The sequence below is a fragment of the Mustela nivalis genome (assembly GCF_964662115.1).
Source record: "Mustela nivalis genome assembly, chromosome: 9".
Lineage (NCBI taxonomy): Eukaryota > Metazoa > Chordata > Mammalia > Carnivora > Mustelidae > Mustela > Mustela nivalis.
The window spans coordinates 117301478-117326591 of record NC_139028.1 but is presented as its reverse complement, the minus strand read 5'-3'; the positions used below and the strand labels follow the sequence as shown (position 1 = coordinate 117326591).

The window sequence follows — 25114 nt, the reverse complement described above, 5'->3', positions numbered from 1 at the left end:
CTCACCAAAGTGACCTGTGTCTTTTCTGAAGCCGAGGCTGTCGCCCTACAGGCCCCGCATCTCGTGCACTTGGCATGGAGCGCACGTCGCACTCACTCATTCCATGGTGTACACGGGGGAGAACCCCTCCTCCCAGGCGCGCACGATCTGAGCCGGTGCGCCGGGCGCCCTGCCGGGGACCGCGTGCTCTCTGTGCTAATCGTGCTCTCGTGAAGCAGCTGCCCCCGGCAGGAGGCCAGGCTTGTGACAAAGGCGATCTGACCCCGCAGGGACGTCTGGTCCGCTGTTGCACGTTTTCTGGGAAGCCGAGTGAATGCACTCAGTGGGCGCCTCTCTTCCTGACTCCCTCTGGGCATGTTTCCGATCCGTTTCTTTGTTCAGTGACTCAGAGCCCAACCTGCTCGCCAGTGGCTCGTGGCGTGGAAGTCCACGCGGGTTTCAGAGCACGGTCGGGACAATTCCGTCTCCCGTGACCTCATGCTCCACGCTGACGTCGAGCACAGGACCTCCCCCGTCGTGCTGCCTTTCATGCCGCAGGTGATGGGAGCGGACACTGGGAAACTACCCCGGGCGGGGGAGGCGGCATTAAACGCGCAGACACAGACGCACGGAGGAGGGGCCACGCGACCACAGAGGCCGTGCTGAGGGGACCCGGACACAGCTGGGCATGCCTGGAGTAGCCGGAGGAGCAGGAAGGAGCCTCCCCCAGCGCCTCCGGAGGGAGCTCGGCCCTGCCCACACCTGGGTTTTAGACTTGTGGCCGCCAGGTGAGGGGAGGACCAGTTCCCGCTGTTGCGAGCCACTCGCCTGGGATAAGTACAGCAGTTAAGGGGAGGTGGGGTGGGGGTGGCACTCCGCAGGGCGAGATCTGAGGGTGCTCTGGGTGTGGCCTGCTGTCTTCAGCAGTACCCTGTTGGGAGCAGGCTGGCCCCCGGGGCAGGGAGCAGGGCTGGAGCCACAGCCGAGGGTACCGGGACACATGCCTGGGGACATCAGAGACTGGAGGCTTCCCCCTCATTCCTCACTCCCCACCACGCATGTTCTGGAGAAGTGGCCCCAGGACCCTTGCAGATGACAGAGGTTTTGTCGGTTTCAGCTCAGCCCTGGCCATGGTGAATGACAAAAAGCTATTTTTTCTGTCCAACCAAATACCATTTTCATTTCTCTTTTCTTCTGGTGCTGTGTCTGTCTGGCATGTTCAGCAGCAGCTCACCGAGGCGGGACCTGGGCGCCGGGGGTGCCTGCCTCACACCTTGGGACCCCACACACCGTGTGGAGAACACACGGCACCTGCTCTCACTTACCCTGTGGCTGAAATCAGCTGTTCTTGGACAGTTAACCACGTGCCGTCCAGAGGGTGAATCTCACCCTAGAGCGTTTGACGACGGCCTGCTCAGAGTTTTTAAAAAGAATGAAATTCTTTGACAACATTTAAATATCCAGGAATTTTGTATAAAAATTCAGACTTTCAGCTTCCCTTGAAAAATTAGGAGAGGCAGACTTTGCGTGAGTTGGCATCTGGCTGGGGCTAGGGACCCCTGCCCCTTGGGAAGGTGCGGGCGCTCCATCTGGCACAGCACTCCCCCCCGCCCCCGCTCACCACGGCCCACCTCGTCCATTCTGTGGCCTGGCCGGGCCCCTCCTCGCCCTGCAGCCCGTCACCCCTGCATAGGGTGAGCAGTTGGGCAGGCCATTCACTGTTACACGTTTTCTTTCAACTTTTTCTGGAAATTTTATCTGGGATTCAAACTCTGTGTTCCATAGAAATAAGCACGTGGGAATTGTATTTCTAGATTCGGGTCTAGAGACCTGGGTGAGTGGAAATGTCTGGGCTGGAACACGGCATCTCTGTGACGAAAATAATCGGGTTTCCAGTTCATTATTTCAGGCAGCACACAGAGTTCCCACACTCTGTTCTGGGTGCTGGGGAAACACGCCGGTGAACAAAACCACACCCCTGTTGTCAGGGGTACACGCCGGCCAGACTGGTGATTCACAAGGAAAGAGAGAAACACTTAACACGTCCGGGTTGGCAAATAGCGTGAAGAACATTGAAGTAAGGAGAGACGTGGGGGAGGGTCTTTCATGGCTGGCCCCTCGCGTGGCCTCGGACCGTGAGCAGAGACTGAGAAAGGCAGGGGGAGAGCCGGCCATTCAGCGTCCCTGTGGGGGAGCCTTCCAGGGTCTGGAACCAGCACGTGCAAAGGCCCTGGGGTCACAATGCACCCGTCTATTTAAGAGCAGCAAGGAAGCCAGTGAGCCAGGAGTCAGGGCTGGGCAGAGACCAGTGCCCGAGCCAGGAAGTCAGACTCAAGAGCGGGCACGTGACATGCCGGACCTGGGGTTTGACTGAGTCAGATGTGCGGAGGCAACCGCGGAAGGAGACCGTAACGTGACACCAACCTGTCCGATAGTAGTCGCATTTCCACGTGACAATCTGATGTTGCCACCGGGAGGTGAGCAACACAGAGGAGATCTCACAGAGTGTGAGCGAGGGTTCTGGATTCCAAAATATTCCAGGGCTGCACTACCCATATGGTGGCCACAGCACTCATGCGGCTCCTTAAATTTGATTATAATCAAATAAAATTTAGGTTTGGTCCCTTGTTCTCCAGGTGCTCAGCGCCCGCTGTGTTGGACCACACTGTTCTGGAAGTGATGACTGGTCAGCCGGCTGGTCAGCCTGTGTCTTTATGTGTGCACCGCGGGGTGCCATGGTGCAAGTGGGAGTGTGGGCGAAGGGTGATCTGTGACTGGCACCTGTTTGGGGCCGGAACGGAGAGTTTCCCGATTAACTGATTAGTTGAGCAAGATGGCGGAAGGGACCGTGATGGTGGGGAGCAAGGCTGGGAAGGAGCTGCTTGAGGTCAGTCTCCTGCAGCCCCAAGGGTGCCCCCAAGAATGCATCACAGGCGCCAGGCAGGAGAGAAGCGGGCAGGGCCGGGGTGGGGCCCAGAAGGGTCTGTCCGCCGCCGCTGCTCTCCCTGAGCTGAGCAAAGCACGTTCGCCCCCCAGGTGGATGTGCGTGAGGGTCCGGAAGGATCGTGAGCACCTTCCACTGGCTTGTGACCTCACAGGAGTCCTGGCCAGCAGCCCTCAGCACCAGGAAGGGAGAAGACAGAGGTGCAGAGAATTGGGGAACCCAGAAGCAGGTGGGCCCGTGACAGCTTCCCTGACAGCGTGGGGAAACTCCCCGCTACCCGCCTGCAGTGGAAAGCGCTGGGAGCCAGCAAGGGCTCGTGGAGCCAGACTCCGCCGTGCTGAGGATCCGATGGCCTGTAACTGGGAGCACTGGTTTGATATTCCGTGACCTGCCAGGCCTGTGTGACCCGCTTATGGGGACCCTGCCGACCTCACACCCCAGAGTCCCTCTCTCCAAGCCTGAGCCAGAGCCTTCCAGCGGGGTCAGAAAGAACCTTCTAGCAACCCGGACCTTGGGGGAGCACAAGGGGGCCAGGGCGGGGCACATTGAAGGGAGGAATGAGAAGGTGATGTGCACCAGGACACAGAGGGACAGACATACGCTCACATGCGTGTGCGCATGCACACACACACACACACAAATACACACACTCGCGCGTACACCAACATAAAGTGTGGCTGCCACAGGCCTCTGGCCATAAACCCTACATGAGGTTTTCGTGAGAGTGTCTCCCCAACACTGCGTTTTTGGTTGACCCAACAAGTGGTTTTGTGTTCCGGAAATAGTCAGCTCCTGAGTCACACGGGGACAACCCTGTGTCTCGGCCCAGACGAGGTTTCCACAAGCCCTGCTTCCCCGTCACGCTTGCCCACCTCTTCAGGGGCCACGGGGGAGACACGGGCATCCCCCGAGCAGCTCCCAGCAGCAGGCTCACCGTGGTCGAGGGTCCCTACTGTCCCCACGCACGGCCCAGGCACAGAACTTGGGTCACAGGCCAGGGTCACAGTCACACCCAGTCCAGGACCGAGTCCATGTGCCCAGAAGAAAGCCGTTTTCAAGAATGTGCTGGTGCCTGGGTCGTCCACGGCAGCCGGCCGCCCCGATTCCCTGGGCGCTGAGGACATTACAGGGTTGGGGACACAGCAGGGGACTGATGATGTGGCCTCCCGTCCCCACCTGAAGCCCCTCTGGGTGGGAGGTGAGCCTCAGTCGGGACCTGCGGGTCTGCCCAGGTGGGTCCTCTGTAGCGCCGGTCCGCAGATCTCAGTGAAAGGCTGGCGGCTCCCGGTTCTGGTTTCGGGGGCACGTTTTCTCATCGCCCCTCGGCTTAGGGACCTGTAGGCGACGTCTGCGCTCCCCATCCCTGGTTCTCCTCTCGGCGTGGATGCTTCCAGGGGTCTGCTCTTGGGTGATCTTCAGCTTTCCTTCCCGGCATAAGCAGCATCGATCCCATGACCTTGACGAAGCCCAGAGTCCCTCTGCACAGTGTCGCAGCCCGTGCGGGGCTGCCCGCAGTCACGTCCCAGCACCGAGTGGAGAACCGGGGTCTGGGCGGCACAGGGCACCCGTCTCCTGCTACAGACTGAGACCGAGACACTGGAGCTACCGGCAGCCTTTCCAGAAAGGCCAGGCCAGTGGAGTCCCCCGGGAGGGGACGGGAGCCCGAGGAGCGGCTTGCGAATGAGGGATGACGTCGCCTTCCGCAAGGTTCCGTGAGGTTCTGTGCTGCCTGGGTCCTGCCGGGGATCACCCAGGGCGCCCCTGTGATTTCTCGGCCATTTGGGGTCTTCACAGAGTTCACTTGCTCACAGCGTCTGCCCCCTCTTCTGTAGGGGTGCGTGTCGGGGGCAGGTAGGTCCATGGAGGGGCGATGCCTGGGCCATCACTGACCTGGCTGGCTCTCGCCGGCTGTGCGCTGCTTTCCCCTGGGCTTCCACCTGCCGGCGTGGTCCCCAGAAGCCCCGGGATTGCCAACAACATAGAGAAATCAACAGCGAAGCGTGCGGTGGCCCTACTCCGGTCGTCCTTGGTTTTAACAGCAGGCGGAGGCCCTCGGGTTGGTGTTAGGACGGGGATTCCTTTCCATCGGGGTTTTTGTTTGTTTGTTTGTTCAACATTTAGGAATAAGCTCCAGAGACCTGGCATTTCAAGAATGCCCTTCACACACGAGGGAGCTGTCCCCACCCATGCTGATGTTAGTAAGGCCACACTGGGCTCTCTTAGTGCAAGACATCACCCCTCGGGGTCCCGGAGCGAGGCCCACGTGTGGGTCCTCCGGTGCTGCTGGGATGGGGTGCAGGCCCCGGTGGGACACCCAGGCTTTGCACGGTGGGGGCTCCAAGTCTGAGCTTTACTGAGAGCAACACACAACATGGGGTCCGGTTAAGACGCTCGCTGGCATCCCGAAGAAAGACCTCAGGACGAGGTTGCGGCACGCTCCAGGACTTGGGATTCCCAGGTGCTCTGGAGCTGCCTTTCCATGGGCGTTGTCGTCTCGGACAAGCGCTGTCTGGGGCAGCATCTGTGACTCGTGTCTCCGTTGAAGCCGAGCGCCCGGCTCTGGCAGAGCCGCATGCTTGTCGGGGATGTGAAAGACTAAGTTTGCATCCTCACGGCCGGGCAGAACAGACCCGGTCATGGCCGGAGGTTTGAGGGTGTTGGAAACACGGGCGACCTTCCGAGTTGGACTCTGGATGACCCCGTGCGGCTCTGAGCCCAGGGTCCTGGCTGACCACGTTCGTGGGGCCGCACACTCCTGTGAGACTCCGTTCCTCCATCTGCGAAATGGAATCACAGGCCCAGCTGTTGGGCTGGAAGGACACGGGGAAGGTCGTAGGGTGACCGGCACAGGCTGCCCAAGCCTCTCCCAGGTCCGGGAGGGGCTCTGCTGCTCTGTTCTGCAGCCCAGTCCCCGGCAGGATGCAGGCAGCTTAAGAACGGAAAGCTCCAGAAATTAAGCCTGCTGGCTCAAATGACTGGTCTTGTCTCCTGAGTGACCTCGCCTCCCCAAGCCTCACACTGCTCATCCGGGATGGCTCTGCCCGTCATGGGGGTGTCCTGTGGCCCTGCAGAATACTTCCCCATCGGCGTTTAGGGTAGATTACCATTTAATCCGCTTTGCCAGGAGCTGAGCCCCATCTCTGCTCCTGGTTCTCTAGAGCTGGCCGGCTCTTGTGGGACCCCCAGGGCTCTCTGGGAAGCACAGGAGACCGCTTGGTGCCCACCCGTGTGACACAGACTTCCCGCAAATGCCATGTGTCCCTTGGCAAGGGGCCCCACCTTGAGGTTCTTACCGCTGGGGAACTGGCTTTTACGTGGGTGGGACCTGTGAGGGGTCCCTGACACTCACCTGAGGTTCCAGGTCCATCTCAGGCTCAACAAATACTTAGCCGAAGCCTCCCGTGTGTCTGTGAGACCCGAGGATGCACAGGACCGGCCCCCGCTCCCGGGCTCCCCTGGTAGGTCATGCTGCCAACCACTTGGTGACGGCTGTGTCTCACCTGTCCTCGGGCTCCCTGCTCCCCTGTCACCGTGTCATCCGTGGTGTTTGAAACCAGTCGTGCTGGGGAAGGCATAGGGGTGGCCTCGTCCGCCACTGGAAGTGAGCGTCTGGCACCGCGCCGTCTCGTGTGTGATAAAATACGGTGGCGGGGGGGGGGGCACAGCTCCAGGTGAGGCGTCTGGGGGTCCTGTCGTCTGGGGCGCGGCAGGCTTCCCCGGGAGCATGGGTCGGACGTCTGGAGCCGAGTGACTCCACTCCGATGCACGAAGGTGGGTGGAGAGGGTCACTTCTCGGGCAGGGAAGCCCGGGACGGTGGTGGCACAGCAAGCAGGTGCGGGCGGGCGGGGGACAGCGAGCAGGAGGAGCGGACGCGGGCCCGACGCGCTTGGCCCCTGCGATGTGCAGCGGGGGGGCCACGGACAGACTCTGGATCTACACGAAGAAGTGAGTGTCTGGGGTGTCCGTGTGCTATTTCACGTCTGCCCTTCAAAACTCATGGTAAAACTCACACACGCTGTCGCCAGATCTCCTTGCTTTTCAAGAGAACTTAGATATTCCTTTCCTTTCAATCACGGTAAAATTTACATAATGTAGAAATCACCACTTTAGCTATTTTAGATGCAGAGTTCAGGGGCACTAAGTGCATTCACGCTGTGGTGCAGCCGTCCCCGCTGTCTGTCTCCAGAACTTTCCACCTGCCCATATGGAACCTCTGTCCCCCTGAGACCCTGACCCCTGTCCCTCCCATGGCACCAGCGCCCACCATCCACTGTTTGTCCCCCTGAGACCTTGACCCCCATCCAGCCCCAGCACCCACCGTCCACTCTCTGTCCCCCGGAGATACCAACGCCCATCCCTCCCCCAGCCCCGGTGCTGCTGTCCACTCTCCGTCCCCGTGAATCTGGAGACTCGAGAGACCCCACATGAGTGGAATTTTACAATATTTGTCCTTTCGTGTCTGCCTTATTCGCTGAGCATCGCGTCCCCAGAGTCCGTCCACGCCGGAGCAGGTGTCGAATGTTTGTACTTTCTAAGGCCGCGTGATGGTGTGTGGATGGGCCACGTCTCGTGGTTCCGTTCGTCCGAGGCCAGACCGTCGGGCGCTCCCACTGCTTGGCTGTTGTGAACTACGCTGCTGTGAACGCGGGTAGCAGGAGGTTCTCCAAGCCCTGACTTCGCTGCCGGTGGACACCCCGGCTGTGAGCTGGCTGGGCCCCGCAGCGAGTCTGTGGTTTGTTTTCTGAGGGACCATGTGGCCTCTTCCGTGGCGGCTGCACCACATCACGTCCCCGTCTGCGGGGGCTCTCCCCGTCCTCACCAGCCCTTGTCTCTTCTTTGGTTTATGGGGTGGCCGTCCTCGCGGGTGTGAGAGGACGTCCTCTGTGTGTTCAGGTAGTTGTGTCTGTGTGGCACCCGCCGGGACGCATGTACGGGGAGCACGGCATCCGCCTCTCTGGCGGGTGGCCTCCACGTGGGGTCTTGGAGGGTCTGGCTGGGGAAAGTGGCTCTAATTAGTGGGAAATAGAACTGGTTTCCTGGGAATGGGCCCAGAGTCAGCGGTGGGGGTCCCGCCTGCCATGCGGTGCATTCTCTACGCCCGCGGCCCCCTGGCCGGGACAGCGCAGCCGTGGGGCCCAACAGGCCCCTGGTGCTTCTGTCGCTGACGGAGTTGGAAGAGTCCCTACTCGTTCCATTTCTGGAGAGTCTGAGATGAGGCCTCGCGTCCTACTGGCCACGGTTTGAGAGAACTGGTACGTCTGGAAACGAGGTTTTCCTGGGACCCTCGCGAGAGACAACAACTCTGTTTTTTCAAAGAAACTTAGTCCTTGTCAGGAAGATACCCATCGGCAAGCTGGAACCAGCGCGTTTGCCCGGAACCGGATGTCCCCAAAATGTTTTCTGTTCTTCCGAGAAGATCACAGTTTCCGCTGGAAGAAGACATTTTCAATGGAAGATACGGAGTCAGACAGATTATGGTAATTCTAAGAAGTTTCGATGGGCTTATGGAAATGGCGAATAAATATTGCCCACGGAAAGACTCAAAGTTTTTTAAAAAGCAATATTTGTTATGCTAAATTTGACTCACCAGGATTTATAGTCAAAGGAAAATGGGTGATGTTTTTCATCCTTTATTTTATTATTATTTTTTAAGATTTTATTTATTTGACAGAGAGAGACAGGGAGAGAGGGAACACAAGCAGGGGGCGTGGGAGAGGGAGAAGCAGGCGTCCCGTGGAGCAGAGAGCCCGGTGCGGGGCTGGATCGGACAGCGGTTCTCAAAATCACGGACCCACGCAGTGGCACTCTGATGGCCCCCACGGGCCAGCCGCTGACCCCTAACATAGGGGCGTGTCAGACAGGGCTAGGTGAGGTTAAGGACGGCCCAGAGAACACTGCCCCTGGTCACTGGTGACGACGTCACCACCTGAAGAAACCCACCAACCGGATAGTTTTCTGCATCTCAGCCCCCTTGTCCTGACTTGCCGTGGCCAAGCTGCCCAGCTCTGGCTATGGTCCAGGCAGGCCATACGCGGTCCCTCTGAGCAGTGGGAGGAGTGGCAGTGGCCCCGGGCCTCGATTTCCCAGGGCTGGGTGCTTACATGTCTCTTTGAAACAGCCTTACTGAGACCGATTCACCGGCTGGGCAGCCCCACCTGCCATGCAACGTGGACAGTTGGGGTGTTAGTCACAGGTGCAAGCCAGCCCTGCCACGGGAGCATTAGAACGCCGGCGTCCCCCGAAGGAAACCCTTCCCACCACCCTCCCTCACCCAGGGCCTGACACCCTCGGGTCTGCTTCTTGTCTCTGTGGGTCGGTCTCTCTCGTAGCCATGGAGTCTACACTACGTGACTCTGGGGCTGGCTCCTCTCGCTCATACTGCATTCGGGACTTGTCGACGCGGTGGCCGGTGCCCGTGCTTCGTGTCCTCCCTTGGTGGAGTATGACTTCATTGTGGGGAGCCCGTGGGTGGCTTCTGCGCATTCTGGCTGTTTCGGATGCGCTGAGGATGGCCGGACCAGCCCCTGCAGCCGGTCGTCTCTTCCCTGGCGTGGTGATGTGGGGGCTCCGTTGGGCCAGGGTGGGCACCTGGGAAGGAGCGAGAATGACATGCAGTATCAATGACGAGCCCTCGGCATGTGCATCAGTCAGCTCAGACTCGGGTGTGGGTGGTAACAAACGTCCCCACCCTTTCAGTGGCTTCCTTTCCAACCGTCCCGTGACACCACCAGAGAAATGGGCTCCAGTTTCATCTCTGTCGCAGGGTCCAGGCTGAGGAGACCTGGCTCTTCTTTCGGCTGACATGGCGGAGAGGAGGCAGAGCCGGAGTCTGCGGGGCAAGGAAGGACCCGCTTCCCTTGCACCGGGAGGCCCTACTGCTCACGGGGTGGGCAGGCTGTCTAAGCCTCGTCCGGGCGGCGGCGGAATGACTGCAGCCCGGAAGACACGACATCGGGGCTGGCAGGTTTGGACCACATCTGGCCCATTGCCTTCTCTCTGTAAATAACGTTTTATTGGACCACGGCTGCACCCACTTCCTTGTGTTTTCTCCATGCTTGCTCTCGCGAGACAGCAGCGGGGTTGACGCCGTACAGACCGTGTGGCCCGTGACGCCGGAGATCTTGACTCCGGTGCTCCCCTCCGCTCGCCCTCGCCACCAGCGTCCTTGTCACCGTCCTGGTCACCGTCCTCATCCCGGTGCCTGTCGGGTGGCACGGACAGCTGCTCTGTAGCGAGCGGGGTCCACGCCTTCTTTGTGTCGGGAGGCCAAGGAGAGCCTCCCCCTCCCCACCAACGATGTCGACTTCCTGCTCGCCCAAGCCCGTGAGTGTGTTCCCTGTCGTGGCAGGAGGCACTTCTCAGGAGTGATTCAGCTGAGGGTCTTGAAATGGGAGACGGTCCTGGGCTCCTTAGGTGCTCTCGTGTCATCAGAAGTAGCCTCGGAAGGGAGGGCAGGAGGGGCAGAGCAAGAGGAAGCATGGGAGGAAGCGCAGGTCAGAGGGGCCGCTGGACGCTGTGGGGCCGCTGGGCTCGTGGACGGAGGAGGGGCCATTGCGCTCAGGAGCGCCGGGCCGTGGGAGGTTGGATAAGGCCAGGAAACGGATTCTCCCAGCTTCACGGGAAACCAGCCCTAATGTCGCTTTGATGTGGGGACTCCTGGCTCTGGAACCACCAGATACAAAACGTGCATCAGAAGCGGCTGTGTCTGTCCCTCCTTACAGCAGTCTCGGGACCCTCGTACTCCCGTCCCCAGCGCCGAGTCCTCACGGGAGCCCTGAGACAAAGCCCGTCCTGACCGTGTCACAGCGACACTGAGCACCCTCCTTGGGGCCGAGCCCAGCGTGAGCGCCGGCGTCCCGCCCCCCGTGATGCTCTCAGACTTTTCCACAGAAGCCTACTTGCTGCTTACGATACACGCTAACGAGCGTGGGTGTGAATGCGGGAAGTCACAGAGATGAAAGGAGTGGCGGGTCTCGGGCACCCTGCATTCTCGTGGGTGTCCCTCGTACCCTGCTGTTCTAGAAGCTTCATCGATGCTCTCACTCTGCAGGGCTGTGTCAGCCCTGGAGTCCTGTTAGACTGGATCCTTGTGCACACCCGCCGGCCCACCCGGGAGGTACGGGCTGTCGCTCTCGGTCACCCGCACCGCCCGTCGGCCCGTCTCTCCCCTCCTTCCTCCGGCACAGGCGTGGTGGGGGCTGGAAGGTGGACCTGCTGCCGGTCTGGGCTCAGGGTCGTGGGCCGCATCACGCCCTCCAGCACTGCCCACCTTGGGCATGCACCTGTCTCACCAGTCCTGTGACGTGCTCCTTCTCTGGTCCCGATTCTGCCCCGTGAGGACTTGCTGGGGGCACCTGGTTCCTCCTGGAGAAGAGCGCCTTAGACACCCCACCGTCACGGTGATCGGCCTCCAAACCAAAGCCCTCGCTGTACACCGTGTCCCGTCTTCTCCGTTCCGAGCTCTGGGACCCGATCTCACTGTCCGGATGGAAGCCAGCAGGAGAGCGTGCGGGATCGTTCTGCAGGAAGGCCCTTTCCGGGGGGACGTTGCCCTGACAACCGCACTCTGTTTCCCATCTCCGTGCACGTACCGAGCTCAAGCTCGCGATCCGTGCCTGGTCAGCCCCGAGAGCTCCTGCTTCATGCAATGGGCTTCCGGCTGGTGGCGCAGCTGTCAGACCTCTCCCTTCAGAGACCGGCCCCGCCTTCTAGCATCTTTGGGCTCCAGGGCGGAAGGGAGGGGACAGTACTGTGATTCCTGGAGCCTCTCCTACGTGACGAAGGGATTGTGGAGCCCAAGCCGTCCTCCTAGGGGAGAGTGGGTTTTGTGACATCTGGGAAACTGGACACGTGACTCATGGTGTTGCAGGTTCTCAAAGGCCGCCTGGACCCTGCCTGCGGCGATGGTCATGTCCTCACGACCTCAGCTTCCCTTGTTTGATTCCCCCGTTTGAACCCCTTCGGAGATGGGGAGCTCATCACCCCCGAGGTAGTAGCTTGCGCTGACTGACATGCTCCCTGTCTGGTGGCCTCAGCCCTCCCATTCTGGCCCACAGGACAGGCCCACTCCCTGCAGCCTGACCGCTCTCAAGCCGGGCCGTGAAATGACCCAGGGCACAGGTCAGGGGGGAGGCCGGCACGGGCTCCACGGGGCATGGAACGGTGCGAGCTCTTCTGAAGACGGAGTTCAGAATCTTCGTGAATATTTCAGTGGGACTCAGAGTCAATGCTCCGGGATTCTTACTCATTTCAACACTGTGGGAAGAATCACAGTTTATAAAATCGGTACAAAGACTCTTTTGTTCCCTTGTGTTTCTTCTGAGTCTGTTTTGGATTCTGGGCTCTTTTTTTTTTTTTTTTTTTTTAACGGAGAAGCTAACATACTGAGATGTCTTAATAAGTATGTGATGTCTGCCGGCCACGGAAGATTCCAGCCACTGGTTCACCTTTCTGTCTCCCGCAGGCGGGGACGGACCCCCCAGGAGACAGACCAGGGACTGGTGATGAGGGGTGGGAAGTGAGGACCCCCCCGTCTTGTCAGTGAGGCTTGAGAAGGGGACACTGCAGACCCCTCCCACCTGTCTCCTTATTTGTAGGCTCCGCGATTGTGAACTCCCTGCCCAGATTTATTTGTAACCCCAAAATAAAATCCTGCAGCATGTGCCTTTCCTTTCTTTCTATTTTTTTTTGGTTGCATTTCTGTGTTCTTTGTGGATGTTTAACTGCATACAACAGCCCCGAGGTGTCGCACTCCCGGAGCCGTGTAGTGATGCTGAGCCCAGGAACGTGCTTACGGCGGAAACACGTGTGTTCGCTAAGCTCCCTGCAGGCCCGAGCTGCAGCCTGCTTCCGTGAGGTCCGTGTCGGTGAGCAAGCCGTGTGCATCAAACCCAGTGTCCTTACACGGAAACACCTGTCCAGCCAGTCCTGTGACGTGAACTGTGGACAGAGGCTTGCCGGGACCTAGCCCTGTGTGGACCCTAGGAACACCTGTTCAGTGACTTTATAGGACAAAGCTCCTGCGAACAAGGAGAGGACAGAGGGAGTGAGCGGTGCACAAGCGGGAAGCGCAGGGGGAGAGCAGGAGTCCCAAGCAGACTCGGTGCTGGACGCAGAGCCCGAGCAGCGCTCGATCTCACGACCTCGAGATCACGACCTGAGCCAAAACCCAGAGTCAGACACTTAACCGACAGAGCCTCCCTCACGACCTCGAGATCACGACCTGAGCCAAAACCCAGAGTCAGACACTTAACCGACAGAGCCTCCCAGGCGCCCCTCAGATGATGGGTTTGCTTTTCTCCTTGAACCCTAACACGGGCATGACGCTCTGAGGGAGAAACGACCTGCCTCGGGGTTTCTTTTTCTGACCAGGTTTTAAGTCTCTGGCCCTAGCAAAGGACATTTCAAGGTTTCTGCTGGTGTTGACAGCAGGTGCACGGGGTGGGGCTCGGACCCCAGAAGAGACCCAAAGACACGTGTTATGAACCAGCACATTCCTTAGCAGGCACCCTGAAGATCTCCAGGGGGTTCCCACAGCTCTCCGGCATCTCCTCTACAAGCTCTAGAAGGCTGTTCTTCCGTCGGGTGGGCGGTCTTTGATAAAGCGCGTGTGTTTCCCAGCTCGGCGTCCGTGTCGCAGGATACCTTTGAAATATTTATCCATAAAGTCACTGATGAAATGTGTCATGGTATTTGCCCATTGGCTTCTCTGACAGAAACAGCTTAAGGCTGCTGATTCATGCAGATAAAAATAGGGGCCCACTGCGGAACCCCACACACCTTCCCTCTGTGGTGCAGACCGTCCTTCTGGAGCGGGCTTTGCCCACTTCCTTGCCGGCTGGCGGCGCGGAGCCGAGAGGAACCGCTGGGGTGGGCGGGGTGTTCGGTTCCTTGTGCCGCGTGCCGGGGCGGGGGGAGGTGGTTGGTCCAGCTGACCTTGTAGGATTGGGGGCAGGCGATGCCCTGAAACTACAGAAGACACCGTCTCTGTGTCCTCAAAGCCCTGAATTTGGGGGGAGACGTAAGCCAGGCTCCAGGCTGCCGTTACAGGTGCCGTGCTTCGAAGGAGACCGTGGCCTCCTCGTAAGGCAGTTTCACCTGAAGGCTCCATCCGGAAGGAGAGAAAGCCATGAAAGAGACGTGGTGTCTGGGGTCCTCAGCAGAATCCCAAAAAGGAAGTGCTGGTCTGTATCAGGGCCAACTCCGCTGTAACTTCCTGGCCTGGCCACCCACTGAGGCCTCTGCGTGGTTAGAAAGTGCTTCGGCTATGACGTCGGGGGTGGGGACGGGAGGGGTGCTGAGCTGAGCACCCCTGGAGGCAGCACCCAGACCTGGCGTTCCTTCCCCGTGGTGATGGCGGCGTCTTACGTAGTCAGCAGCCCCACTGCAGGTGCACACAGGGCTCATGGTTGATGAGTTCCTTCTCTGTGAAGAGCTTCTCGTTTTGCTGTGGTCCCAACACTTTATTTTTTGCTTTTGTTTCCCTTGCCGTGGGGGACAGATCCATAAATGTGTTGCTAAGCCTGACGTCCAACAGATAATAGATAACATTTTCTCTTAGGATTTTTGTGGTTTCAGGCCTCACATTTGGTCTTGAATTGATTCCTTTTTAGAATCAATTCTCTGATGGAATTATTCATCTTTTCAGATATTTTCTCTTGTTTTTCCTTTATTTTCTGGAACGTATTATTATCATCGAGTTCTCAGCCTCTCATGCACGGGTCTGTACCACCCACGGGTCTGCTTCTGTTGACTGGGTTTTCTCTTTGTTTTCCAACACCAGGCACTGTCCCTGGGGATGATTCGTGATTGTTCATAGAATGCCAGGCATGGCATGGGTTTATGAAACTATAGACACTCCAGATAATGTTCTTTGCTTTCAGAGAGGGTCATCCTGTCTTTCACGAGGTAGACAGTGCGGGGGCTTCTCACCCTCATTCGGTCGCAGTCGGGGCTGAGCCAAGGCTGGGTTGATTTTGCAAGGATTCATTTGAGCCCAGCTTGCTCTTTCTCCTGTAGTGTGGCCCTGAGATGCTCTCTGCTGGGCCCCTGCCGTGCTCACTGTACCCCTCTGCCTGGTGGGCCCTACACTCCAGTCCTCATGCCTTGCTCCTTAGCCTTCCATCCCTCCTAGGCTCAGAGTCCCCTAAGAATGTTTGTCTTGAAGGGAAAAGCAGCTCAGGGTCTCATTCAGCATTCCACTCTTCCTTCCCACCTAGACTCACCTAGACTCTGGCTGTTCACTATCCCTGCCTGATGCTAAACACTCCCGCTGATTTCTCTGCACCCAGCAGAGATCAGCCACGGGTTCCCAGCCCTTTCCCTGAGCTGGAGATGTGTTCATGCTTCTAGGGGGAAACAGCAGTGGGATGCGAGCCCCTGTCTTCACTGTGGCCCCACACAGTGGGTCTTAGTGGCAGCTAAGCTCAACAGGTACCTGTCGTGTCGTCTTTGTTCATCCTACATTGTTCTTCTTGGGGACGCGATCACCTGCCTCTAGCCACTTCCTCACACCGATCTGTGCTCAGTGGAAGCTTTTTTTAGATCATTTCCTAATAATCCTTTTGAGCAAGACCTCATCATCATTGATAGCTTTCTTATTTTCTGGCACGACAAGAGTTTGCATGCTCCTGGAGCAAATTTCTTGCTCAGACTTGGAAGCCACCATTTTTCCAGAGAAGCCTCATTCCCTCTAGTACCAAGTAGTGTTTAAGATCCATGTTCTAAGTGGAAGGAATCTTATTTTAAAGAGAATGTGCACTGTAAGTCATCTCGGCGTTGCCTGGACTCATGCAGGACAAGGTTTCTGCCCACCCTTGACCCCCGCATCTGCGTCTCCTTCCAAACACGCCGAACCCTCCGGTCTCTGTCAGCCGTGCTGCGGTTCTCCTGGCTTATTCTCTCGCACACGTGCGAAATTCTCCCGTAATCCTGCCAACCCCTCCACCAGCAGCGCTCAGACGATCGAGTGGCGTTTGTCACCGGAGCAGATCCCTTTGGGACGTGCAGTGAAGTCTGTGCTTGAAGGTCATTGGGAATCACTTTTCTCTATTTATGCCATTAGCTCTTGTTCATTCTGTTTATCGTTACTTCTGATTTTTAACGTTAACATTTTTAACACATTTATGGGTATGTAAAAGATCCACATCATTCTAGAGGCAAGTCTGTAAAACAAGGGAAACAGGAAGACGTCACCATTTCTCCCTCTCCTTCCCGGTCTCTTCTTTTTTTTTTTTTTCTTTTAAAGGTTTTTTTTTGTTTGTTTTTTGTTTTGAGAGAGAGAGACTGTATGAGTGAGCCAGGGAAGGGGCAGAGGGAGAGAGAAACCCAAGCAGAATCCCCGCTGGGTGTGGAGCCCGATGCAGGCTCGACCCCATGACCCCGAGATCATGACCTGAACCCGAACCAGGAGTCAGATGCTGGACCGACCAAGCCACCCAGGCGCCCCCTTAGTCTCCTCTTTCCTCCCCTTAGGTACTAATGTTTTTAAACACGCTCTCCCCCTGTTTATAGAGAAAGTGCTTCTCAAAACGCCCACTTTCCTCCTAGACCTGCCCTCCATCCCTCAAGGGCTGTAATGACTCCGCACACACGAGCTCACTGTACCGCCAGGTCCCCCGTGAGGAAGGGTCTGTGAGCGCGGCTGCCGTGAGGACGTGGAGGCTCAGAGATGGGAAGGCACAGAGCCGAAGCCGCCCCGCACGGAGCACGCGGAGCTTGGCCGCGCTGCGGTCTCTGTAGCCTCATACTCTGTCAGGCACCCAGTGCTGGTGGCTGTTCCGATGGACACATTTAACAACACCCACATAGACCTTCGCACGTCTTCACGGCTCCCTCCTGAGCTGGCAGAGCCGCCGGGTCTGCCCATGGCTTGCACGAGACATGGGTGGTGGCCTTGTGACTCGGGGCGCGACGGTCTCTGTGGGACCAGCCCCTGAGCACACGGCAGAACGCACATTAGGAGCAGCGTCTGATGCTCGTCCCCAGAGCCGGTTTGGGGGCCCCTGTGGGAGGGGAGGTGCTAGCGCCCTTCTGGCCTGGAGCCCTCCCCACCCCCAGAGCAGTGGCTGAAGCTGTGTTGACTCGGCCCTGGTCACTGCGGGTGAGTGGGAGCCCGTGTTGTCCGCAACTGCCTTTCTCTCCTCGTTGACACCGAGATGGTGTCGAACGCCGGCTGCTTGGAGCTGCTCCCCGGGCTGCTTTCTGACACTGGGGCCGCCTGAGCACCCGTGTCATTGGCAGCACACGGGGTCAGCAGAGCCTGTGTGGGACAGAGAGGTGGCCTGCTCCCTCGTCCTGGACACAGCTGCGTGGCAGCCTTTCTTGGTCACCGCCCTCCCCTCAACTTCCCAGTTTCTGTTTCCTAACAAAAATGAAGCAAACAACCCAACGTAACTCGGACCTGACATCCGGAGCGTGGCTGCCCCAGGCTCACACGCCGCTCCCACCCTCGGCCCCGGGCCCGCCAGGGGCTGTGAGCTTTCGCCGTGGACATGGAGCGTCTGCTACCGAGGGAGCCAGCGTGCGGTCGTACGCCCCCCTGCCCGGCGGGTCCCCCTCCTCGGCGGGTCCCGCAAACCTCGCCCCCACTGCCCTCCCTGAGCCGGCGCCCGGGTGGGCTTGGAGGGCAGCACGGCTGCACCGCTATTGCCACGCAGGAGCTGCCTGACGGGGTGGCCGTCACAGGAAGCGTGGGGGACCGTGAGCCGTGTCAGCGACAGGCAGGTCACTGTATCATCAGCTGCTTAGAATTCCATAGGTTGTGTCTGCGGCCTGCTGTGCCGCCTCGGAAATGCTGGCCTGGGGAGGGGGGCCTGAGCGGTAGGGTGTGTGTGTGCGTGTGTGTGTGTGCGCGCGCGTGTGCGAGCAGCTGAGGCAGGATATAGCAGTCCTGGTCTCTGCCAGCTTTGCATTCCAGAAGCACTGGGGATTTTCTTCCTCCGTCCCCTCAGCATGTGATGGGCCCGCGGGGTTCCTCGGCTCCGGCTCCCACCGCCCTTTCTGAATTGTTTCCGCGCCCCCTGACCTGACCCCGAGCAGCACCCCGGAGTACCAGCCCCCAGGCTTGCCTAGCTCTGGTCATCCCCCCGCCCAAGGTGCAGCAGCTGCCCGTGGGCTCACCTGCCCTCACCTGCGAGGCTCCCGGAGGCCCCTGACCCCGCTCACTGTGGCTTCGGGCCAACACGGACTGAGGATGCGGGCAGTGTTGCTTTCTCTTGGACCCTGTGCTGCAGAGAACAGGGCCCTCCGGGTGCAGGGGAGAGGGCGGCGCTGCCTGGGGGACAGAGTAGCAGTGAGGCCTACGAAACATACAGACACACACTCAGGTGTCCATGTGTGTCAGTGGAGTGCATTTGTAGAAATCAGTGTTTACTTAGTTGTATTTTAGTCCAGGAGCCCGGACGGCTACAAAGCATGACCTTGATTTTATAACCGAAAGACGCATCTTCCTTTCTGGGGCCACACCCCTGCCTCCTTCCCCAAGAGGACAGTGGTGGCAGCCTGCCTGGGCAGGGGGCATCTCCCATGCATTCTCTCTTTGTCCCTGATGCGGGGTCCCAGGGGGTGTCCTGGCAGGGCTGAGGGCCATCCTGTAAGTGGGACGCAGCCAGGCTCTGCTGAGCACGGTTATTTGGGGATGATTGTCTCTCATTATCTGTCCACAGACGGCCCCGTGAATCCTGAACGGAAGAATTAAAATGCGCGGCACCAGGGCACAGTTGCTAAGGGATTCTGGGGGTGTGGACCGTGCGCTAGCGCGTGTTGGCAGGTCTCGGAACAGCCACCACTCACAGCCGAGACGAGAGTCCTGGGGGGCGTGGGCGTCTCCGAGGGACCATGTTGTGGGCTTAAAAGAAGACATTGATGTTTTGATCTCTAATATGAGGACCAAGGACAAACTTGTCGTGCAAGCAGGCGACACCCAGAAATCATCGGAAAGCTAATGAGCACAAGCCGGTCGCCGAGCACGGTCGGTTTAACCCTCGAGGGGCACTGCCGAGAACCGGGGTGGGGGTGACAGAAACCGAAATGCAGCCTTGCAGCAGAGAGAGGGCATTTCCAGAGTGAACCTTGCCATTGCCCAGAAGGTTCCTCAGGGTCACGGTCAGAGGCTTGGACCGAGGTAGTTGTCTTGCTCTTGGTGGACTCGGCATCTCACACGTGCTTCAGGACGTCGGTTTCTCTGAAGGGCCTCTGTCTGCCAGTTTGGAGTTCTCAGTCCTCCTCTGAGGGCTTCCCTGGAGCCCTTCCCTCGACTGTGCCTGGACTGGCAGGTGCTCGGGGGCTGGTATTGCCCTGGCCCCCGGGCGTGGGTAGCGCCAGGCCCTCTAAGCTCGAGAGCTGCTCTTCCTCCAGGTGACAAAGGAGAAAAGTGGCGGGCGGGGGGGTAGCAGAGCCTGAGTGGAAGCAGGGAGCCTGGTTCCTGCGGCTCCCAGCGAGCCCCCCCACCCCTGACCCAGGGCTGCCGTCCGACACGCACCTGCGCCTTCTCGGGGTCCTGGAAAAGGGGGCTTCCGAGCACGTGCAGTCACTCCCTCGGAGGTCTCACGGCCCCCAGCATAAACCCTCCAGGGCCAGGGCTCCCCACACCCTGCAGGCTGTGCCAGGGTAAATGCATGAAATCAAGAGTGGATTAATTTAAGAGCAATAGTTGCTCTAATGACCACATCGTGACGGAAGCTGTTTTCCCTGGTGGGGCGCGGTAAGCGTCCCCTGAGTGGTCGCGGGATTGTAGTTACACGGAACCGCGTTTGCGGGATGGGAGGGAAGAGAGCCGCTCGGTCGGAACACAGACGCGGCGGCAGGCCGGGGTCCCGCGCGGAAAATTCCCCTTCCCTGGCAGTAGAGCGCTCCGCTGCCCGTTCCATTCAGCGCGGGGTCCGGGGCAGGTTTTAGAGCTGGTATCTCAGTGCCAGATGCTCTCTTTCAGCCCCAGACCCCAAAGAGGGAACTCTGAGCTCTTGGCTTAGAGTTTTAGTGGTTTTGAATTATTTACCAGGATCTTAAAAACCCTTCTTGGTTTTAAGGGGCTCCTCTTGGTGCCAAGGCCTATACAGAGAGCCCAAGTCCCTCTCCCTGGGTTTTTCCTAAGAAAGTAAATGTTTTCGGATTTTTTTTTTTATTTCTGAAGGTATTAAAATGCAATTTTATGTTATTTCATTGTGTTGAATTTAATTCCCATACCTCCCTGCCATTTTCACAGCTGGAACCCGCTGGGTGTTTGGCACGTTTCCTGAGTGGTCACGGTTCCCACAATAGGGCCTGTGATTTAATGTGCATAAAGGAAAGAGAAGGAAGAAAATTCTCTTTATGTAATAAGTTTCCTCTGCAACACCGGGATTAATTACAAGCTGGATGTCTTTTTTTCTTCTAAAGGACACGACCCCGCCTGAATTTATTTATAAGCACACTAGGAGGTTGGTGCTAGGACAGGAGGGCAGGAGGAGAGAGCGTTCTGCATTTTCTCTTCCCCTCTTCCTCCCAGAGAGAAGCAGAGACTGCAGGCGGCGTCTGCACGGCCTCGGGCAGCTCTGTGGCTCATCCCCACGCTGGGCGGCGATGCTGGGTGGCCAGGAACCCGGTGGGACTGGGTCTGCAGGGGACCTTGCTTTTTGACGAGACAGCTCCTGTCTATCTCTCAGAAATTGTTCCCCAGCGACTTTAATGATAGGGCGATCTGGTTTCTCATGGAAGCGCATCCAAGAAGGTTCCGTAGGAACACCCAGCCGGCTTCCGGTTTTATGGCTCCACACGCGTTTGCACGCACGTCCTTCAGTTTGCTACGCTGTCTCCCCATCTCTGCGTACAGTGAGGAGTCTGGGCCTTCTCGAGGCTGGGAGGGCAGGAGGACACTGTCCAGCCGGGCCGGGGACGAGGCTCCGGTTCCTGGTTGGAGCGACGCAGCATGGGTGTAGACGGCACGCTCATAAGCCGAAGAAAGTCTCGTCTGTGCATGTCACCATATGTACTGTCACTTAGACAAAAACAGCGCAACAACTCGGAAGGCAGGAGAGGCACCTGGGGAGGGGACGAGAGGCTGTGTGGGGACCCGCGTGGCTCTGGCCTTGTCCTGGCGTGTGGGAGCAAGTCCTCTCCTCCGGATGCTGATACTCAGGAAAGCAGCACTAGGGTTTGGCAGGTGCACGGCCACACACCGCCCCAAGCGGCACAGAAACGACATGCAGTCAAGATCAAGGCCTCAGTTTCATGGGCGTGCTTCTGAATGTTCATAACAAAATCTTGGGGGTGGAGGAGATGAAGGTTCTGTGTGTGAACAAGACTCGGGAAGCAGTTCCTGCAGCTCTGTCCCTGACGATTACGTCCCCAAGGCCCCTGGCCCCCACCTCGTGAGCTCGGTAGCCAGGCCACGTGGGCAGGACAGGTTCTCAAGTCATCGTGCGTGTCTGGATGTTTGCTGGAAGATGGCACGTATCCATGAGGAAGGTGAAGACACACTCTCTGCTCAGGGTCTCCTTGGCTGAGCTGTGTCCCCGGAATCCCTGTATTGGAGCTCCGACCCCCGCATCTCATGATGGGTCTGTGTCTGGAGATGGGGCTTCCAAGAGGCGATTAAGGTGAAATGGGGTCACCGGGGTGGCCCTGACCCGGGGTGACCAGGGTCCTTACGAGAAGAGGGGATCAGGACACAGACACATACTGAGGGGCGACCCCGTGGGGCACAGGAGAGCACGGCCACCCACACACGAGGACAGAGGCCTTGGGGCGGGGGGCTGCCCTGCTGACTTCCCCCCTCTGGGACCCCGAGACCATACACTCACACAGTCCACGCTGCCCCATCGGCAGTGTTTGCTGTGGTGACCGGAGTCGGCTCCTGCAGGAGTGCGCGGTGGCCCCAGCCCTCCCCTCTCCGTCGCTGTCCTGCAGAAGATGGTGCTGAATTTCTGCTTCCGAATCGCATCTCATTATTAATCTCTCTCACACGCCTCTTTGCAAGCAAGGGGGCTGTGCGTACACCGGGGTGCCAGGAATCGCCTGTGGTCAGAGCCACGGGAGGCCACATGTGGCACCTGGTTGCGAGCCCCGAGGCTTTGGGTTCCAAAGTTTGGGGCCTGCCTGCACGTAAGGTAGAAACGCAACGCCCTTGAGCTCTTACCGCCTGCCCCCTTGTCTGGGAGGCAGGAATCCTGGCAGGGCTACACAGCTGTACCACGAGGACACCATCAGATGCTGCGTCTTGATGCCTGGGGAGCCTGGGTGCCGAGCCAGGCGCTGTCCCGGCTGTGAGCTCGGGCACGATGGGCATTTTTATTACCCCATGGTGGAAGCCAGCCTCCCAGTGTCCATAATCCCTGTGACGCAGTCCCCGCCTGGGCCTGGGCGAGCTGGACTGAGGGGCGTGGAGAAGCCTCTCCCCGCCCCCGGGTGCTCATCCCCTCACCACCTGACGGTCCTGACTCGGGCTGCTCTCTCGAAGGCTGCTTCTCTGCAAACATAGAGAAACCATTTGCTCTTTATCAAGATTTCCGGGAGCAAATAGTGTCCTTCAAAGCTGGTGCTATTTCAGAGGAGAAATTTGCATTTTATTGGCAAATCCATCTGGGAGGGGGGAGGATGCATTCGGTCGATGTGAAATAATTACCTCCCGTTCTTTTGTGTGCAACGCTAAACTTTTATGCCTCTCTCAGATGTTTTTTTAATGGCTTTTTCTCGCTTTGACAACCGTAAATATTTCATACATGTTGGGCTGCTTAATGCTATGCAGAAGATTCTTCTGCATAAGAGGAGTTGGGGCGGGGCGGGGAGGTTCGTGGCCCCCCCGCAACAGAGCCAGGAGGTTGTTCACGCGCCTGGGGATTCCACAGCTGGGGATGAGCAACGCAGATGGAGGTAGACCAGCTGGATCGTTGTAGTCTGACTTTTCCTACTGATTAGATCACAAACTTCTAGACGTTCAACCCCCAGACAGTGGGGGTGTAGGTCTCGGTCTGGGAGACCTGGTCTTGGAGCCAGCAGGCCCAAGGTCTAGAGGTCGAAAGACCTTTCTGTGCCAGCCCAGCGGGCAGGCAGGAGTTGTCCCTCCCAATCTGCTTCTTTGGGCCATGTGGGCTTCAACTGATTAGATGAGGCCCACCCGAGCTGCATGACCGGGAGTCACAGATCAGGCAGAAACACCCTCACAGACACCCCCAAGTACTTTTGGGGGCAGATGTGTGGGCTGTTGTGGCTCCATCCAGATGACACCTAAAATTAACCATCGTATCTGCTTTCCGGCCCTCTGGGTCTAGAGCCGGAAGTGGACTCCTGGACAGGATGGTAGCTCTGTCCTAAGGCGCTCGGAACCTTCTCCCACTGCGGCTGTGCCAGCAGACGCTCCTGGCAGCAGCGCTCGGCCTGCTGTGGTCCCCAGTCCCGCCAGCTCTTACTTGTCTCTGATGCCGATGGCAGGCCCGCTGACGGGCGTGGGAGCCGTGTGCCCCTGAGGGTTGGGCTGGAACCACAGAATGAGCTGCCCAGCTGCCACCTAAGTGACACTGGGTCATAGGCTTCATGTTGCCCGGCAGACCCTTCTGTCTGCACCCCTCAGAGCCAGCAGGCTTGGCCCCCAGATCCTCAGGGCGCCGCGTGGACCTTCCACCTGGGCTCCGCCCCTCTGTCCCTGTCCTTGTCCTAGGTCCACGCTCGGAAGCCGGGGTCCCAGATGGGTGGTCCCTGGAAGAGCATTGTCCTCCCTGAAGCTTCCAGCCCTATGTCTGTCTCTGCAGATGCTGGGGGGGGGGGCTGCCCCTGGGGGTGTGGACCGTCGCCTCAGCCCCAGGCCTCCCATGTGGGGTGCTGGCAGCCCTGCCCACCTGGTTCTGACCCAGGTCTTTCCGGGGACCTCCTGCCTGGCCTTTGCGCTTGAGCCCGCTGATCTGGAGGCCTGCACTGGGGCCATCGCCCGTAGGTGTCGACCCTGGCAGGCTGGAGTTTTCCTGCCCACCCGAAGTCTGGTGAGGAGCTTCGTGCACTTTCTGGAGGCGCCACTTCCCCTTGCTTCTGGGGTGCGGCTCGTGTCTAATCAGAAGGACGTGGCTCGCGGGCGTGCCTGATAGGAACACAGGACACGCGGCTGTGCCAGGTGCCAGCTCGCCGAGCACCCCGCAGCTGTGCCAGTGGTCCCTGTGGGGCCTTTTGGGCCGAGACACACTCTCCTGTGGGTTCTCCTGGGACAAGAGCTGCATCTCGTGACACGGCCAGGGGCTCTGAGGGCGAGGGTGGTGCTTGATTCTGAGGGTCTGGGGGCCCACGGGTGCTGGGGCTGCTGTTTTAGGAGTCGCAACTGATCCCATTTGTGGCCACGGAGCTGGGGGGCTGGAGGGCATCTAGCTAAGCAGAGGAAGTCACACTGGGAGACAAGCCGCGTGATCTCACCCACGTGTGGGATCTAGAGGCCCAAACCCGCAGGAAGAGAGGTCAGACTCGTGGTTCCCAGGGTCGGGGGGCCGAGGCAGATGGGGAACCGGTCGTGGAGGCGTGGCGTTTGGTCCGGTGCCTGCTGTACAGTGCGCTGGCAAGTTGCCACGAGAGGAGATCCCAAAAGCTCTCATCATGGGGAACGAAGACTTTTGTCACCATCCGAGGTGGCAGATGCTGACTGACCTCATGGTGGTCTTCCCACCCTCTGCGTACATCGAGTCGTTATTCCGTCGAGCCTCTTAAACTCCCACAGGTTGTGTGTCTGTTAGCGCTGAATACAGCTGAAGGGAGACGGACGCCTCCTGCTTTAAAACTGGGGCGAGGGGGGGTGCGCGCGGCGCGGCCGTCAGGGGTGGGGACGTGCGAACGGCCCGTCTCCGCCCTGACGGGTGAACGCCGGGTCTTCTCTTGCAGGTGGCGATCATCGCGGGCAACTTCGAGCTGGCCGAGTACATCAAGAACCACAAGGAGACCGACATCGGTGAGTGGGCTGTGGGGGCCGGGCTCTGCCTGGAGGGAGACGCTCCCGCCTTCTGTGATCCTCACGCGGCTGCCTCGGGGTCCGCGGTGAGCAAAACCCGACCGAGAGCGTGGCCCTGGCCCCTTGGCCAAGTCCGTTCTCACGTAGCCGTCACACACGGCACGCGGCCCACGCAGGCACTGCCCTGCACCTGCTCAGCCGGACGAATCTGCAGCTTGTGTCCGTGGGTTGTCTGGAAGGTTCTGTCCCACTTAAGCTAAGACACGGGAGCTAGATGAGGCGCAGCGGAGAC

General features: G+C 58.9%; 1 protein-coding gene across 12 annotated transcripts in view; it reads left to right on the top strand.

The window, feature by feature from the left end:
- The window catches only part of SHANK2 (SH3 and multiple ankyrin repeat domains 2), a 453415-nt gene that overhangs the window by 114703 nt on the left and 313598 nt on the right, over positions 1-25114 (top strand). For all 12 annotated transcript variants that reach the window (XM_082749132.1, XM_082749139.1, XM_082749141.1 and 9 more), the window contains one exon: positions 24756-24822. In XM_082749132.1, the coding sequence (XP_082605258.1) occupies positions 24756-24822 (67 nt within the window). The remainder of the gene's footprint in view (positions 1-24755; positions 24823-25114) is intronic.